Raw genomic sequence first — 19262 nt, forward strand, 5'->3', positions numbered from 1 at the left:
TTGAGTGAAATGTCTATATTTTCATGAACGATCAGCGTAGATCTAAGAATTGAGTACTTGGTCCATATAGTGAGTTAGGAGTATATTTTTCTGAAATATGAAAGCCTCTGCCTGAAATATAAAGTAAGAATAATTAAATTTATGTATTGAAATTATGATAAAATTTTCAACTTACCAGCTCCTGGATACACGCCATTAAAACAGTTTCATTAATATTACCAATGGCATTTTTTGTCTTCCAGGCAATAAAAATTTGGTATTCCCTATCATGGGAAGCTATTGACTTTATTGCTAATAAACTTTCATTCGCTTTCGCTGCATTTTCTTTTATGCTTTTTGTAATTTCGCCATTTTTTGTGATTGTCACTGACCAAGTTAGTTAGTGACAAGTGTCTAAATTTATATTTCAATGTTTATTCGGTGATAATTTAGTCCATGGTAACATGGATATAATAAAGTACAGAAAAAGGGTATTATAGTATAATATAATGGAGTATTCAAAATTCTGGGAACATTATTGTAAAAGGAAATTTACGATAATTTACCGTTTTCCGTATAAATTCTTCGTGAAGAAAATTAGCTTGGGCCATCTCTGTATCCTGTATATGAGCAGCTGATCTGGAATCTCAAAAAAAGTATTGTATACCAAATTGTAGACACTTGTATAATTGCCCCTCTACTCACAGCTGATGCGACACTATAAACATATTTTTTTAAAATAAATCAAGCAATACTTGCTTATCAAATACCTATAGTACCTATTTGGATACGAGATAGATACAGGTTATTATCTCAGTGTACGAACAGAGATAAGACCATATTCACTGGCTGATTTAAAACTTAGAAAATGACGCGATATTTTCACTAGCCATGCCATTGAAGAAAAGTTTTAGTTTTTCCTTCCGGAAAGGGAAAGTGCGACGTGACCAACCTCCTGTGAGGAACGACCAGAACGAGAGATCTAACGACAATTTAGTGGAACTTCGATCTGAACGAACTAATCTCAGAGCACTACAATTGAGCAAACACTCAGCTTCGACTCCTTCGGGACTAATCAATGAGCTCGTAAACAACGACAAGTTTATTAAAAATGCACTTAAAGTGGATCATCCAAGGATCTCCAAGTCTTACACGGATATGGTGAATTGTAATAGTGAAAGTGCTAATTTGAACAATAATACTCAGGATGTGTTTACACGAACTTCCAGTAATGATGAAATGTGCTTGGTTGCTGGAGAGAGACTATCTACTTCATTATCTGCTTTAACACCTCGATCTAAGAGATCTTGCGAGGTAAGTTGTTTTTTAATAATAAATAGTATTGTAGATTACGATTATCAATTATTAGTGTTTTTGATGCTTGAAAAAGCGTCACTTCAACATTACTTCTTCTTTATAATAATAGTTGTCAATCCAAGCACTATATAGCCAATGCAAACATATAATTAGTTAAATTCCAACCTAACAATTGTTATCATCCCAATTAATTACGGCTGCTTCATACACAAATATGTATAATCCTTCAGGTTATCTTATCTTAGATAATGCAATCTATGTAATGCTCACAATTAATCAGTTAATGGTTTAAGGTGTTGTGAGTGCAATATATTTTGTAATATGTTGGTCTAAAATGTTAATAAAGGAATAAGGTGATGATGGATTTCGACCTCACTTACTTTAGTAGCAGTATGCAGCGCTTGAACTTAATTGGTAAAGGCAAAACCAGTCGCAAGGTAGTGCAAAAACCACAAAACAAACCTAAAATAGAACCATTGAAACCCCTTGATGGATCGGTACCGTCTCCCAGTAAACCTGAGGAACAGTCCCTCACAGCAGAAGAAGAAATAGAGGTCAGAGATAAATTCGAATCTGACAGCACCACTTTCTATAAAGTTTTAACTCCCTCATACTACGAAGCCCACATAAGTTCACTGAAACAGATGGATAAGCAACTAAATGCCTTAAAAAGCTCTACTAAAAGAGATAAAAAAACCAAAGATCTGACTCAAAGGAAAAAAGTTATATCCAGTCCTATAAATTTTAGAAAAATAGACAATGAATTGAGTGACTCAATGCGGAAAATGGCTGACCAAATTGGGGAGTTGAAAAAGTGTGCTTCTCTAGATAATTTGTTGAGGGATAGCGTGGAGTTTAGCAGCAATATGGCTGCGTTGGAGAAGGGAAAGTTGAAGTTCGGGTCAGTGCAAGATTTAAGTTATAATGAGGTTCACCCTCCAGTTTTGGGAGAAGTGTGTCTTAGAGATGAACGTCCTGCTAACCTGGAGAAAGTGGAGGAGTCAGTTATTTCGGATGTTTTATGTAAAAAAGATCAAGATGATGGTGATGCGCAGACTACGGTAAGTTTCTCCTATTTATTTATTACTTAAGTGATACTATCTCGATCAATAAATTACAAATCGATATTATAGTTGATTTCACCATGGTAATATAATTTAAAGTTTTACGATGTACAGGGTATTTGTTTATAACTGCGTTAATTTTGCTCTGACAGTATAAGTTAAATTAGCAAAATTACAGTATTTTTCCAGAAATTCAACAGCAACAAGCAAACGTTTTCGTCAAAAATCTAAAACAAAGAATAATTAAAATATTAGTGGTAATAGCTACATTTGAACTCCTTCAACGATTATGTACCAGGGTGTCCGGATTTAGTGTGTTTTGACAGAAAAAAACCAATTTCCCAGCTAGACAGGAAAAAACTGGTATACATGAAAGATTAATGGCAAAAACCGTATTTCGATATCTTGCCAGAAATTTTGCCTATTTTGAAAATTCCTCCAAACGTGACTTTATTTATTTCTTGCTTCTATGACACTTGCGTGAAAATTCTGAAAATGTAATTTGTTATTGGGTTATATCAGTTACTCATTGCTCAAAAATCGAGCTACATGTATGATAGGCTTTTCCTGTCAAAACACACTAAATCCGGACACCCTGTAAGAGAACAAATTTCATGAAAACTGATTTAGTAAGCAATTCCAACTCATTCTATTCATGTTTCTGCTAAAATGTAAAAAATCAGTCAATATTCATAAAAATTGACTTACCCAACCGTTTTCAGTTGTTTTAGTCGATTTTCAAGGTAAAAACAACAATTTTTTAATTGTCATATATCAGAAAAGTGGCGTGTAATGATTTTTGTCAATTTTCAAGGTCAACAGTCAAATTGTATGACAATTGACATCGGAGTATTTGCAGTCGTTTTAAACATTCTTAAAATCAAAACGTTAAAAAATAGTCCAATATCATAAAACTTGACTTGACTTACTGTTTTCAGTCGTGCGAGTCAAATTTAAACGTCAAAATGCTAAAAAGAGGCAAAACCAGTAAAAACTGATTTAGACTGTTATTTGCAGTCATTCTTGTTAATTTTCAATGCCAAAACGTTAAAAAACAGTAACATTTTATGGAAATTAATTTATTTAGACTATTTGCAGCCACTGTTAGTTAACTTTTAAAGTCAAAACGATAAAACAATTATCAAATATTATAAACCTTACTTAACAGGCTATAATCAATAACTCTAGTCAATTTTCTAGGTCCATTTTGTAAAATTTTATGGTAATTGACTTCTGCAGTCATTTTAGTCAATTCTCAGTCAAAGCGTTGAAATCTCGTCTAATTTCATAAAAATTGATTTACAGGGACTATTTGCAGTCATTCTAGTAAATTTTCAAGGTGAAAACTTTGAAAAATAGTAAAATGTTATTAATAGACTATTCTAGTCAATTTTCAAAGTCAAAGCGTAGAATAGTCAAATATCAGAATTGACGTCATAAAGACTGAAAAATGTCCGAAAATCGTCAAATACAGTCAATCACAGTTTTTCTGTTTTGGAGTTGTCAAAATTGACTATTTAGGTATTTCTGCTGTCTTTAAGTAGTCAAACGACGTCACAGAGACTGCTTTCATCAAGAATTTGTCAGAAATGACGCCATGAGGACTGAAAATTGTGCGAAAAGTGTCAAATACAGTCAATAACTGTTTTTCTGTGTTTGAGTCGTCAAAATTGACTTTTTAGGCATTTCTGGGGTCTTAAAGTAGTCAAATGACGTCACAGAGACTGTTTTCGTCTAAAAATTGTCAGAATTAATGTCATAAGGACTGAAAATGTCCGAAAAGTGTCAAATACAGTAAAAAATGTTTTTCTGTGTTTGAGTTGTCAAAATTGACTTTTTAGGCATTTCTGCTGTCTTAAAGTAGACAAACGACGTCACAGAGACTGTTTTCATCTAGAAATTGTCAGAATTGACGTCATAAATACTGAATGAATGTCCGAAAATCGTCAAAGAATAGTCAAATATCATAAGCACTGATTTAACTCACTATTTCCAGTCAAAAAAAAAACACTAAACTGACTAACTGAACCATTTGCAATCACTCTAGTAAATTCTAAACGTAGAAAACTTCTCAAATTTAATGAAAATGGACTTACCGGACTATTTACAGTCATTCTAGTCAATTTTCTGCAACGTCAAAATATTAGAAAATTATAACATTTCTTGAAAATTGACTTACTGGACTGTTGAGCAGTGATTCTAGCCAATTGTCAAGGTCAAAACGTTGAAAAACAGTACTTACTATTTTATGAAAACTGGCTTAAAGGACTATTTTGAGTCAAAACGTTAAGAAATAGTCAAATATCATGAAAACTGATTTAACGCGCTATTTCTAGTCAATCTAGTAAATTTTCAAAGTCAAATTTTTGGAAAATGGTAAAATTTTATGAAAATTGGCTTACAGGGCTAATTGCAGTCATTCTAGTCAATTTTCAAGACCAAAATGTTGGAAATCAGTCAAACATCATCAAAATTGACTTACCGGACTATTTCAGCAGTCATTTTAGCCAATTTTCAACTGCTGACGATCCTGATCGTTGACAGTCTCTGTTGAAGGTGAGTGCGCACGGCTTGACAACGATGCCAAAAATGTAAAAACTGTCATTCTGACACTAGAGTCAATCAAACTTTGATAGTTAAGTTAGTTACCAAATTAACTGGTGGCTACGTTATTTGCAATAAAAATATGTAAAATGGTAAATAGCAGGGGGACACAAAAAATGCTAGAAGATTTTACCAAGAGTAGTAAAACCTTGAAAAAGGACCAATACGTCAGATTAAATAATAAAAAATTAATTTGAACGACGAAATAAAAAGTTCTGGTAATTTTTGAACCCAGTCAGTGAAGAACTTAGTCAAAAGGCAAGTCAAACGTTTCCGGAAATAGATTTATTTTCAAGAACTTTGACCCTCAATAGCATTGGAACCATACACTTTTTTCTATTGACAATTACGTCAAATTGTCACCTTTTGATCTAAAGAATGTCACAGTACCCTTTTGATCATGTGCTTACTGGACGCCTTATTTAAAAATATTATACATTATTATTGTCAGATTTTTCTGGTTGACACTGTTTATACCGCAGGGGTTAGCGGGGGTATAGTTACGCCACTGGACAACTCAACAATTGTTGTAATTACGTCACTAATGTGTCACTTAATATAGCAGTAGGTGATGTTCAAGGTTACTGATATCTGGGCAAATATTTTTAAATGGGGCGTTTGGTGTATACGGTTACATTTTCATATCAATGCTGCTCAAGAGCTTTTAATATCATACTGAATCTAGAGTATATTTTTTTATTTCAAGTATACAAATACCACGAAAAATGATAACAAAAACGATAACCTTAAGTCAATAACGGAATTGAAGACAAAATTCAAACCATACAAACTCGTTGATGGTATTTTATTATGTTTACTCACTGCGTCAATGTTTCGGCCCTGATGAGGAGTGTCGTCAATGGTTTTAATGAATGGACAGTACCAACGCACATGGCTTTTTCTGTTATTCGGAAATTGAAGTTAATATGGCGAAATATAGTGGGCAACTAATCTGAGAAAATTGCAATTATTGTATTTCATGGCGCTTAATCAGCGTTGATTTGTGTGAAATCAGAAAGGAATTGACCACAGTATCAGTAATACGGCAGAATATCAAGTTAGCTTTAATTCAATTCACCATGCTACCTTAAAAACTATACAGGGGTAATTCAAATTCGACCATCACCATTGGGATCTCATAAGAGATACGAGAAAGTTTAAAATGGGGCAAAATTGCGCAATTTAAAACTCAACCAAATGCCGTTATTTGAAGAGATATTCCAAAACCGAAAAAACTGATGCCCGACGTTTCGTCTGTCGGCAGTCATCATCAACTTTCTTTTTTATTATGGTCGACATATTGAATTTTTAAACGTCAAAATAGTACGTTTAATTCTGATTTCAGTGATGTATGACAACTTATGATTTGCTTCATAAATGACGAAATAATTCAATTAAAACTAATTTTACTTCAGTAAGTTGGGTTTGAATTTATGAGAAGTTTTATGAACACGACTTGACAGGATCTGTCAAACGCGATTATTTAGACTGCACGATTTTCAATAAAATTTTTATTTAAATGAAAAACTTCATTAATCTCTTTTACACATTATTTTTATTTTAAGATTTATTAGAAATTTAATACGAGCACTTTGAGAGCAAATCAACGTATTTACTTTTATGTTTCCAAGTGAGAGGATCATTTTAAAAACTTCAAAAAATCTGTTGTTTTATGTTTTAAGGTCAACTGGTGACTTGTTCGAATATAAAAATACTATATTTAATAAAAAAAGCGTCTCTTTGAGGGGCCTACATAGTAAAAACAAAGAATAGCTATTTAACAAGAAGCCAAGTGCGCGCTCAACGTCACGTGATAGCTTCATTCATTAGCTACCTACGATCATATGATATGTCTACGGAACGTTTCAAATAATCAATTAATTTTTGGAAAAATGCACCGACATTTTCTTCAAATGAAGGGTTTTCTTGGCCTACTATACTGACCGCCGCCATATTGGATTTAGACTTGTCAAGGGGCCATTTTAACTAATTTTGGCATGGAGAACATGAATCTGGTGTCCGTTTTGCTGTAACTGCCGCCATTTTGTCATTGACTTTATTATTATTGCTATTATATTGGTTGTGAAACTTTTCATATACTTTTTCAGTTTACTGAATAGGAAATTCAATAAGGATTCTAAAAATGCGCTTAAAAGTGTCATTTTCTTACTCCAAAGTATTCTCTAAAACCACGTGATGTCTATCACTATTGTCAAAATTTTACTAGAATTTGCAAGAATTACTTTTAACACAATTTTCGAAACAAGACGATTTTCTGAGATTTATGACAGTTATTTTGACAATTGTCACTTCATAGTCTAGCTAAATAGTCTTCTGAAATCACGTGACAAACAACTGTTACTAACGTCAAAACCGTCAAACCATGCTCAAAAGTTACAAAAATCACGGTTTAGAAAGGTTTTCTTGCAGTATTTGATATGAAACGTGTTTCTGAGATTTATGACAGTTATTTTGCCAATTGTCACGTGACCGTCTAACTAAATAATGTTCTACAGTCACGTGACAACTGTCACTAACGTCAAAAGTGTCAAACCATGCTCTAAAGTTGCAAAAATCAGGATTTAAAAACGTTTTCTTGCAGTAATTGATATAAAACGCGTTTCTGAGATTTATGAAAGTTATTTTGGCAATTGTCACGTGACCGTTTAGTTAAATAGTGTTCCACAATCACGTGACAACTGTTACTAACGTCAAAACTGTCAAACCATACTCAAAAGTTGCAAAAACCACGGTTTAGAAAGGTTTTCTTGCAGGATTTGATATAAAACGCGTTTCTGAGATTTATGACAGTTATTTTGGCAATTGTCACGTGGCCGTCTGGTTAAATAGTGTTCTACAATCACGTGACAACTGTCACTAACGTCAAAATTGTCAAACCATGCTCTAAAGTTGCGAAAATCAGGATTTAGAAACGTTTTCTTGCAGTATTTGATATAAAGAGTGTTTTTGAGATGTATGATTTTTGACAATGGTCACGTGACTGCCTAGCTAAATTATCCTTTAAAACCACGTGATATCTGTCACTAATGTCAAAACTTGCAAAACAATTATTAATGAAAAAATGAAAAATCTGTATTTTTGACGTACGGTTTTTATAGCAAGAATCAATGATTAAAATTGTTGACAACTATTAAAAGACGTCCTGTATAATAATGTAAAATGAATGAATTTGTTTTTATCTACCGTTTTTTGACTGATTATTCTACCCCCATTTTAATTTTTTGCCCATTAAATATTTTGACTTGGCAACACTGTTCATAGCCAGCTAAGGCAAAATTAATTTTTATTCAATTAATTTGTCATTTATAAAGCCAATCATAAGTTGTTGTCATACATCACTAAATTCAGAATAAAATGCTAAGTAGCTATAATTTGAACAATATGGTTACTAGGATGCAATTTTCACTTAGAAGGTCGCTGTAATCAAATGAAAATTGCATTTTAGTATGAAAATGCACTGTTCATATGGAAGATTTAACATATGAGAAAAACATGTAAATAACACAGGCTCATATAACAAAGATACAAATAGATGAGATTCTTGTTAATAGCAAATTACGCGAGCGGGTGTTGGCAAACGGAATTCTTAATATCCGTCTTCGTTGGTGAGTCAACATGAAATAGCCGAGAGCTTGTCGACGGTTAATTAAACCACTTAATCGACATATTACTGCACACATCCAGCTCGTATTTAATTCTTTTTGAACCAATTGAACTCTTCTAAACCCTCGGTTTATATAAATAAATGAGTAAGACCGCATGGGAGTGTCGTTCATGAACGAAAGCTCGCAACATTCTGAAAAATCCTTATCAATGAGTGGCGGTCGGTATTTGCTCGGAAATAGCACGAAAACAAGAGATATTATATTAACATACAGTCGTATCCACATAAACAGTATTTAAATACGGATTCTTAACTTGGCCAATTGAATTAGTACCTCCGTTCGCATATAAGTCGCATTTCCGTCGTCGAACAGAAATCGGAAAACAATAGTTTTTCGCGGTTGACGTGATTGGGTTATGTATTTAATCAATCAATTATGGTTGCCGGAATGTTTTAGCTTCAGTTCAGGTCGCACCTCTTGCTTCATCAACTAGTCGATTGAAAAATCGGGTCAGTTCATTAAAAAGTCTCCAACCGGGAAAACTGAATTGCCGCACAATCGGAATTGAAAGGATATTAAAGTTCCGATTTTAATCGGCAGGTGACTAAGAAAATGACGTCGAACCGCGATAGTATTCTGAAATCATGGCTGGGAACGCTCAGATTTAGTATCGAGTATTACGAAGATACCTTTGAAAGCGGTCGCGAAAACAATAGTGCGAAAAATATGACTAGTAGTGCTGAAGATGACGAAATATACGTAAACATCTGGGATTGTTCTTTAAGTGCGAGTAGTGCTAACAGTGCCAAAGACTTAGCGCAAGTCAGAGTGAACAAAACAGGAAAAAAACCAGTGGCCACCCCCAGGGCAAGTAAAACATCTGAAGCAATCTACGAAAACCTCCAACCAATAACCAACTCAAATCTGGAAGAACCAATCTACGAAAACCTGTCTCTAGTCTCCAGATCATCAACTCCAATCTACGAAAACGTACCTTTTAACGGATCAATAGACTCACTCAAACTGGAAGAGGAGGTTTTCCAAACCATCCAGTACCTGGAAAACGTTATAGGAGTGGCAGACGCTGAGAGTGAAGATTTCGATTTAGATGAAATTCCAGTCAACGACAAAGACTTTACAGACAGTTCCAGCAGCTTTGGGGAGTTTATAAACCCTGACAACTCACCAAACTTAGCTAGTTTACACCAAAGATACGCCAAGGAAAACAGAGTGAGTGCTTTAATCGAAGAACCAGAACCAGATCCTGAGTTAAAACTAATACCAAAACCAAAAACCATGACAGTGGACCGGAAGAAACGATTTTCGGTCCCTTTCAGCAATCATCCTACCATAACGCGAAGACCGCACAGTTTCGATGGGAGTTTGTGTGATTTTTGTAGTGAAAAAAGTTTATGTTTTGCTACAGAAACCACAATTAGTCAGGTGTTTCAAAATGAAGAAGTCCAGGATTTGGAATTGGTTCTATCGCCGGACACTCGGAAAGAAGAACCACTAGTGAAGACTTTAAAAGAAGACGTGATTTTTTGGATAGCCTTGCTGATGTCAGATTGTATTGGGGAAAATGATGTTCTTGAAGAAAAGGTAACTTTTTGTACTACCGTACTAACCATAGTCTGAATAAGTTAATTAAACTTTCAAGTCTGCTTAATTTTGGTATGTTTCTGAAGTAATTTTGGTATAGTGACGCAAAAGAACCGCCAAAACGGTCTCGTAGAACCATAATAACTACAAACCTAAATTATTATCATGATTATATCCTGAAAAATTTATTAAGTTTGATATTCAATTTAAGATCACTTCAGGAAAAGAAACTTTACCGCGTACGGTGCAGAAAATTCTCTTCATCACTCAAATTTGTGCAGAAAAGTGCCTTTTACTGGATCAGAGTAGGAAAAGTTTCTTTCCACACCTGAAAGTAAAGAACCTTTACTACTAATGTATTTCCAATAACAAGAATACATGAACTAACTACTAACTAAAAATAATATTTTATCTATGACTTGGCTTTGAGTTACATAGTGAGATTTAAGATCACGTCAGGAAAAGAAACTTTACCACATACGGTGCAGAAAAATACTCTCTTCAACACTCAAATTTGTGCAGAAAAGTGCCTTTTACTGGATCAGAGTAGGAAAAGTTTCTTTCCACACCTGAAAGTAAAGAACCTTTACTACTAATGTATTTCCAATAACAAGAATACATGAACTAACTACTAACTAAAAATAATATTTTATCTATGACTTGGCTTTGAGTTACATAGTGAGATTTAAGATCACGTCAGGAAAAGAAACTTTACCGCATACGGTGCAGAAAAGTGCCTTTTACTGGATCAGAGTAGGAAAAGTTTCTTTCCACACCTGAAAGAACAGAACCTTTACTACAAACGTGTTTCCAATAACAAGAATACAAGAACTAACTACTAACTAAAAATAATATTTTATCTATGACTTGGCTTTGAGTTACATAATCAGCAATTTTACCACACTAGCGCCGCAAAATCGCTCATTACATAAACCAAATTTAGGGTTAAAAATTACTAATTTCTGTGTCGATCAGTAAAGTTTATATCTCGAGAACAAAAAAAAACGGAAGCAGAAATAATACACTTTACGCACGCACGTAGAAAAAAGTAGTCTTACTTCACTCTGAGTGCAAATTTTTTTTGCACTCATTTTAGAAAAACAACTTGAATGCGAAAAAGTAGCTTTACCCTACTCATTGCGGAAAAGTGCACTTTACCGCACCCCAGTTTGAAAAAGTCTACTAAACTGCCTTTTTTTAATAATCATCGAGCTGTAAGAATCTATGATAAAAAAGTAATCGAACTTAAGTTCAACTAACAAACGTCTTTTTAGGAGTCTATCAACCTAAAAGGCTGACCAACTGACCTAAATTGATTATTTAACTACAAAACCTTAATATTCTCTAGTAGGAGCATATAATTAGTCATTAATCGGAACTAATCTGTTAATCTGTATTAAAAGGGTGTTGAAATGTTTCTCATAATTTGTTTGTTTCTCACTCGACCGATGCTGCAGAACTAGTCAAAGTAAAACTTTCCGCACGCAAAAATTACAACTCCAAATGAACTATTCCGTCAAATATCTGCTTATCCCGATCTGTTCTGTCCTAATTTAGGATGGTTTACTGATTAAATACTTTTACAAAAGCAGGACAAAGTTTATATGATTTAATGCTATTTAAATGTAACATGAAATCATCTCCATTATTTTATAACTATTGAAAACATTAAATCGACATTATTAGCAAATATTAGAACTGTAAAAATAAAACATCTGGGTGCGTATTCTTGAAACGAGGGAAGGGAATTATGAGGAGAAACACCTGTAGAATGTGACAGGGACTTCTTTCACATTCTATCAACAGTTCTCTTGAGAATTCCGTTCCCTGCTTTCAAGAATAGTCCTCCTGAAGCTATTTACAAAAACCTTCAACCGATAACTAACTCATCAACGAATCTGGAAGACCCAATCTACGAAAACGTACCTTTTAACCGATCACTCAAACTGGAGGAGGAGGTTTTCCAAAGATTTCAAAGAAATTCCAGTCAACTACAAAGATTATACAGACAGTTCCACGCGCCAATATTATTTGGCAGGGAATGCGGCCTCTGATAGATGGGTCAAGCAAGATTACTGATTTTTACCCTCACATCGCTGTACCAAAAGGATAGGTCTGGAAGAGAAAGTCGCTACAAGTCCAGGAATTTTTCCTTTCGGGAAGTTCCCAGAATTGGGAGAAGGATGTCCCCGCTGACGGAGGGGCTCTTCTTGTCATCCATTTCTTCTTTCTTCCTCAGCTCGTCCATCTCTGGTGGTCCTGGCAAACTCAGGTGTTTCAAAATGAAGAAGTCCAGGATTTGTTCTTGAAGTTGTGTTCTTGAAGAAAAGGTAACATTTTGCTACTACCGTACTAACTAAAGTCTGAATACATTAATTTAATTATCAAGTGTACCTAAATTTGGTACGTTTCCGGTGTGATTTTGGCGATAGTCTTTTTTGGGTTGTTATTTTGGTATAGTGACGCAAAAGAACCGCTGGTAATCGTGCTAACGGTCTCGTAGAACCATAATAACACCAAACTTAGATTGTTATCATGATTTTTTCTTTAAAAATATTTTAAGTTAGACTGATGGTCAATTATTTTTTTTGTTTTTTCAATACGGTTAGTTATACTAATCTCATAATCAAATTCAACTTCACCACTCTTGTAAGGTTTTTTTTTTCTAATTAATGACTAATTAAATGCCTCTACAACAGGTCTTATAACTCATTGATATCATTTTAGAAAAATTATTAAAGTTTTGCAGTTGAATGCTCAATTTAGGTAAGTTAGAGTTCTAAACGTATTGTTGTTAGGCAGTTTTGTAGACTTTTTCAAACTGGGGTGCGGTAAAGTGCACTTTTTCACACTGTATATGTGTGTAGTGTGTTTCCGCACTGAAGGGTAAAGAAAGTTACTTTTTTGCATTCAAATTACTTTTCTCAAATAAGACGAATAGCAAGTAGCAAAGTAACTTTTTCTACGAGTGTGCGTAAATGTTAACTTTCCCGCTGTCACACTATTTTAGTTCCCGAAATATATGGTCCTTCCCGCACAAGTGCAGAAATAGATATTTACATTACTAATGGTATGAGCATTTTTATAGTTCCGAATTCATTAATTTGCCATACCACACCCGTAATACTTTATCAAAACGATCAACACAGAAATTAGTGATTTTTTAACTCAAATTGGCTTTACAATTATCACCACACTACTGTAACAAAATCAATTACCGCCCTAGTGAAGTAAAATCGGTCATTACGCTACTCAAGTTATATAAGGAATCATTATCATGCTAGTTGTAGATAAAGTATTACATTCTCTTATTATTTATTTTATACAATTTTTCCTGCATCAGGGTGGGTAAATTAAATATGCTAATTTTTGTATTCTTATATCGTAAAGTTTATGTTCATTCAGGTGCAGAAAGAACCTTTTCAGTACATGACTGATGATGCTTCAGAACTTATTTAATCAGAGTGCGGGAAAGTAACACTTTCCGTATTTCGGATTTCGACAAATATCTGATAATAACAGTACATATCCCAATTTGTTAATATATTTTCATCATTTCAATCTTACAACAATTTTTTTTTTTTTTTGACAAATTGATTATTGACAGATATTAGAACTGACAAGTGCAATTCTAGTTCTATTGATAAAAATGGGAATAATTTATTAAAATTTGCTTTTATCAGCGAGTAACATGGTGGTAATGATTAATTTCATAATTTACTTTGGATTACGTAATGAGCAATTATTATACCAAACTAGTGCAGTAATAATTAGTTACTAGTGAGGTAAAACCGTTTATGATATAAATCAAAGTTTTTTTTAAAATATCTGAAAAATTAAACCAATAATATTTTCGAAATTGCGCTGTAAACGCTGTATACAGGGTGACTTAAATACTGTTTACTACTATTGCTAACGATACGCCATACAGAGGTTAGGTTAGAGACTTTTTATTATCCCCGTTACAGCGTTGTCAAATGTTTTTCCCTCTCTAGTACTTTTTTCCAAATTTTCTATATAAAAATGTGTGATAATTAAATATTTACTATAGTCGTACAGTGGTAAGCGGCAGTAAAACTCAAAAAGGTTAAACAAAGGAAAATGTTCAGCAAGGAGTTTAAAACAGGAAACATGAATAGAGTGTGGTGACAATAAGCAACTAGGAAAAAAACATAAATTTGGCAATACTGCTCAATGCTGCCAACTCAACTTGACTTTGTGACATCATCCTATATTTGGAAATTCTGTTAAAAAAACTGCTTTATCAGTACTTAATAATGCATTTATTTTATTTTATATTTGAAGGCCAAAAATATTTGACTCAGAAAACAATTCGGTTAATGTAAAAGGACTTCCCCGGAACGGAATGACGTGCATACTTCCGTTCCCATTTAAAATCGGTCAGATTAAATGTATTACTCAAATTTTACAGCACTTTACAGTTTACACACATTAGTTTGTCAGTTAATTTTCACCACGAAGAATTTATACGGAAAACGGTAAATTATCGGTAATTTTATTTTGCAAATGTTCTCAGAAGTTTTAATCTTTTATCTTCGTTAAATTCTCAGTTATTTACCGAAAATATTCTCTTACGCTTCTTTTGATCTGTCAGTTATGCCACAATATGCCACAATCAAAACATGAATCTTGTAGTAGGTATTGTCTTCAAATTTAATTTGCACAAATAAATTTTAACCACCCGGAAGACCACCTAAGAGATGGAAGGACAGCTGGCAGTCCACCTCCCAGGAAATGATCCAGAGAAACCTGTAAAACTAACAGATCGCGAGATCTTAAATATGAATAAGAGGAAGAAGAAGACTTTCAATAGCATTACTTGATGTGTTTACTATTGCAGATGATATTCTAGATGAACTGGAATTTATACTTAAAACTGTATAAACACTGCACTACGCGATGATCTCCATCTAATATACTTTGATCAAGCAAGAATTGGAAACGAAATCAATTTCGTCATAGGTAAAAATTAGTTACAGAGTGTTTCCTCCAAGAAACACATTCAAATAGTCCAAATTACATTGCCTATATTGTTGCTTTTGATGTGCATTTATTAGCTTTCTCCTCATCATTTGCTTGAGTTTTCTTAAAATTCGTTCAATTTTTTCTCCAAAAATAAAATTTCTGAGAATTTTCCATCTCTATTCACGACATACTTCGGAGAACAGTTTTTTGTGATTCCAAACCCATTCTTATTTGTTCTAAAGCAAATCTTTTGTTCAATAAAAGTAGATTTCTTTCTTGAAAAATTGTTGGCAATTCTCTTCTGGCTAACTAGTCTTTAAACTCAAAATCATTGTACAACTGAGCCTTAGACTAGCCAAGCTGACTTCGATCCCATTTACAATGAAATTTACATCAGAAAACACCCAATTACACATGTATGAAATGCATGTAAATTTCTACTGCGATATCACCTTCTTGGGTCGGTGAACCAAAGATAAAGCTGATCATATTATCAATAAATAAAATTTTAACATTATACTTGGAAGCGTTTAGTTTACAATGTTTTTGCAATTTTAGAAAAGGACAGCTGTATCATAATAATAATCAAGTGGGAAATAAATTATTCCTGCGGAAGCAAGGTCGTCTCAAGTGTAATTTACCAGCAAACCAACGTGTGGGATTTTATAATACTATTTGTGTGTGTGTGAAGATTGAAGATGAATAACACAATTCACCAAAAAACTTTCACCCGTTAATTACTCTAAGAAATAAACACTTGACTAATATCTATTATTGTAATTCCGGATTTTCTCCGGGCGTGTTGTAATGATGTGACGTAAACACAACAAATCAGTGTGGTAATTGAATCGTCCTGTAAGTTACAGTGTGGAAACTCATCTTTACATCACGTATAACGTTTGCTTTAGCTTTATCTTAAGAGCAGTAAATTCTCAGATTTGGATGGGACATTCTCCTAGAATTACTTTGCATTATAATTTGTAATGCATTTGGATGTATTTTTTTGGTAATTTTAAGTTTAGTGATACGTCTTTACTTAGAATAATTCAACTGAAGTGTATAATAGCAGTAATGCACTTGCTTTAAGCTTGTTATTTACCTAAGTGCGAAAAGTGGTAATTTCCCGCACGAGACTGCAGTTAAGGGGCAAGAGAGAGAAATCAAAAAAACAGTCGCTAAAATCACAAAAAATGGATTTCAATGCAATTTCCAAAAAAAAGTCGAATATCTCGAAAACGGTTTGAGTTACAGAAATTTTGCAGAAGACTAAAAATGTTCAGAATGACTTCCTGTATGTACACTGTGGACTATGTTTACACCCACTCAGAACAGGAAACACGCAGTCACAACTGGTAGAGCGTTACTTTCAAAATTAACTGATCTCCTTTTTGTTTTTTTTTTTGAACATCCTGTACATATTCATCGTGGTGAAAGAGCAGTTCAAGAAGAATATTTTGAGCTTTTTACAGTCGCTGAAAGTACAAAAATGGCGGAGATACAATATTTTCAAAATTTCAATGCGATTTCCAAAAAAAAAAAGTAAAAAAGTCGAATTTATTGAATTTATAAGATTGTGTTAAAATGATTGACCAAATTATGTATGCTAGTATTATCCTAACTAGCCAACAAATTGGGTTTTCCGGTCAAAACATCGCAAATCCATACACCCTGTATACATTTACCCCAGTATACTATTTATGAAAAAATCAGTGTTTTATTGATGTTTTAGAAAATAGTTGAGATCAAAATCATTTAATACACAGGGAGCAGCTTATTTTAAAATTCATATGTCGAAAATCGTTTCCTTTTTTAGATTCAGGGTGTCAAAGTTATGAATTTTTCTTAGTACTTTTAACGCTTTTGTGGACGATTTTTTCGCTTTTTCGGACGATATAATTGAATTTTCCTTAAGTTACCTTTAATGAATTGCATATTTTGATAGTCTGAAAATGATGAAATTTCACAGGGTGATACTTTTTTCATGTCAGCCTTTAGAGTTGATTTGCTAGAACTTTTGTTCTGAAAGTGTAAAATTTTGATTTTTTTCTCACTATCCTGTAGAGAAAGTCAATTTTTAGCATTCGACTGAGAAACTTATAAAACTTAGCAGTTTTTCATTTTCACTCATGGTTAATAAAAATATTCTTAATTGAAGAAGGAAAGTACTGGAACTAAAAAGCTGGTAAAGCTTCCCTAAGAAGAACACTAGTCAACAGTGTCAATAGTCAAGGGTCTTCACATAATTATGAAGTTGGAATTTTATAATAAGAATAGTTTGAAAATTTAATTTAACTCACAAATGGCTTTGCAATGATTATATACGTCGAAATTTCCAGAAAATGAACACAACCTAACAAATCCACTGGTCAATTGTGCCAAAAGTCTTGGTCGTAAATGGAAATCTGTAGTTTTTAATAAGTTTCAAAATATCTTTTAAGAATACTAACTGTAGACATTGGTTTTCCAGTGTGTATAACTTCTTCAAAGAAATTCACACAATCGTTATTCGCATGTTTATTAATAAGGTGAATAACAAATGTTTTGAAGCTTCCTTTGAGGTTACGCCCATGAATTTAACCACATTTTATTATTTAACAGTAAAGCTTGTGCGGGTTTTCTTGACAGTTGGCGGGCGAGCATTTCGCCTTCACCATATTGTGTAAGAAAACGTATAAAAAGTATCAAAATTAGTCACATTGTAGGTATGATTAACTATTGCTAGATATGTTAACAGAAAATCCCGGTTGTTCAGGATCACTTGCACATAAGAGATTAACAAGACAAATCTGTTTTTATATTTTTGCTACAGGGTGTTACAAATTTGATGCATTAGCATTGCTATCTAAGAAACTACAGTTGGTAGAGCTTTAGTTAAATGGAGGCAAAGTTCGTACTTACTTTTATAGTTATTTATGTACCAAGGGCGTTAGAGGGAACATAATGTTCCTAACGTTTGTGGTGCATACAATGTTTTATGTTTCACCTAATTCAGCAATTATTTACTGTTTCTGGCATTGAAAAGTAAGGTATACCTTTACCGAAAATGGCAAAAGTTGGACGAAGTTTTAGAAAATAGTAAAGAAAATGCAGTAAAAGCTAACGAAAGTTTATTACCTCAACAGTTAAGAGCATTCTAAGGTAGGGAATACGTAGTTTTTATGGCATGATAGAATAAAAGTGCCATTGCTAATATTAAAAAAGGTTTCAGGGCGTTATAAGCGGGCGATATGATAGAGTCCTATTCGGTAAAAAATTTGATAGAAAATAATTTGAAGGTAAATTTAACATAAAATTTTGTTTTACACTGAAAAAAATCGTTCTTGAAGCAGCTTCATGAATAAATTCATGAATTTCTTTGTTTTCTTTTAATAATAGTATACAGGATGTTCCACTTAAAAATAAGGAAGTTGGAGCCTACTTCCGGTATAACCGGAAGTGTCATAACATTAACAACATTTTTATAAAAAATTCCCAAAACTTTCCTATTTCTAGTTTTTCTTATATCGATCGATACCTTTGATCGTATTGAACACCTTGTATAGAATATTTAATCAATGTTTTGGTCGTTTTAACAAAATAACGGATAAAGACAACGTGACCAAACTTTGCATATAAGTTAAATTTCTTTTTTATTGAAACAATGTTGGGTCGCTGAATGTGGCATATTATATTAGCGAAAGTGGGATTTTTTAACGTGTGTGCGTACAGTAACTGCATTCCAATCAATAGGTGAAAACACCGTATTAAAAGCCACCGTATTTAAATTATATTTGCGAAAAAACACCAAAAACAGTTTTGCTCAAACAGTACAATTTTCATTACGTAATAATATATAGTAGTTAAGATACCAAGGGCATTATAAGGACAATAATGCATGAGGTCGATAGGGTAGTCCTTACCTGAGGCCATTATGCCAACGCCCGAGGGCATTATTTCTTAGATAATTGACCTTAATAGGTGTCATTATTGATGAAATAATAATGACAGGGTGTTAGAAATTCGATGCATTATCATTGTTATCTCAGAACAGATAGAAAATTTAGAGTTTCTTTTTTATATTCTCAAAATATATACTTATTTTAAT

The 19262-nt window shown here is 33.2% G+C and overlaps 1 protein-coding gene and 3 long non-coding RNA genes across 7 annotated transcripts in view; 1 reads left to right on the top strand and 3 right to left on the bottom strand.

Moving 5' to 3' along the window:
* On the bottom strand, positions 1-373 carry LOC145726261 (uncharacterized). Its single transcript, XR_014177544.1, has 2 exons — positions 176-373; positions 1-111 (listed from the first exon to the last, which is right to left on the bottom strand). It is a non-coding gene; the product is annotated as an uncharacterized LOC145726261 (long non-coding RNA).
* Positions 374-466: 93 nt separating this feature from the next.
* On the bottom strand, positions 467-1009 carry LOC145726263 (uncharacterized). The gene is made up of 3 exons (XR_014177547.1): positions 750-1009; positions 685-697; positions 467-625 (listed from the first exon to the last, which is right to left on the bottom strand). It is a non-coding gene; the product is annotated as an uncharacterized LOC145726263 (long non-coding RNA).
* LOC145726246 (uncharacterized) overlaps positions 796-19262 on the top strand; it is a 39872-nt gene continuing 21405 nt past the window's right edge. Inside the window, exon 1 of one of the 3 annotated variants that reach the window (XM_081975257.1) lies at positions 796-1293. In XM_081975257.1, the coding sequence (XP_081831383.1) occupies positions 871-1293 (423 nt within the window). In that variant the 5' untranslated portion in view covers positions 796-870. Of the gene's footprint in view, positions 1294-1588; positions 2358-8844; positions 10193-19262 lie in introns of those variants that run through there. The other 2 variants (XM_081975256.1, XM_081975255.1) reach the window with 2 other exon arrangements.
* On the bottom strand, positions 2364-5217 carry LOC145726262 (uncharacterized). Of its 2 annotated transcripts, XR_014177546.1 has the most exons (4): positions 4763-4839; positions 4540-4701; positions 4457-4487; positions 2364-2587 (listed from the first exon to the last, which is right to left on the bottom strand). It is a non-coding gene; the product is annotated as an uncharacterized LOC145726262 (long non-coding RNA). The 2 variants fall into 2 exon arrangements; XR_014177545.1 differs by lacking the exons at positions 4540-4701; positions 4763-4839 and adding an exon at positions 4843-5217.

Source organism: Ips typographus, linkage group LG3 (genome assembly GCF_016097725.1).
Source record: "Ips typographus isolate SLU linkage group LG3, UJ_Ityp_2.0, whole genome shotgun sequence".
Lineage (NCBI taxonomy): Eukaryota > Metazoa > Arthropoda > Insecta > Coleoptera > Curculionidae > Ips > Ips typographus.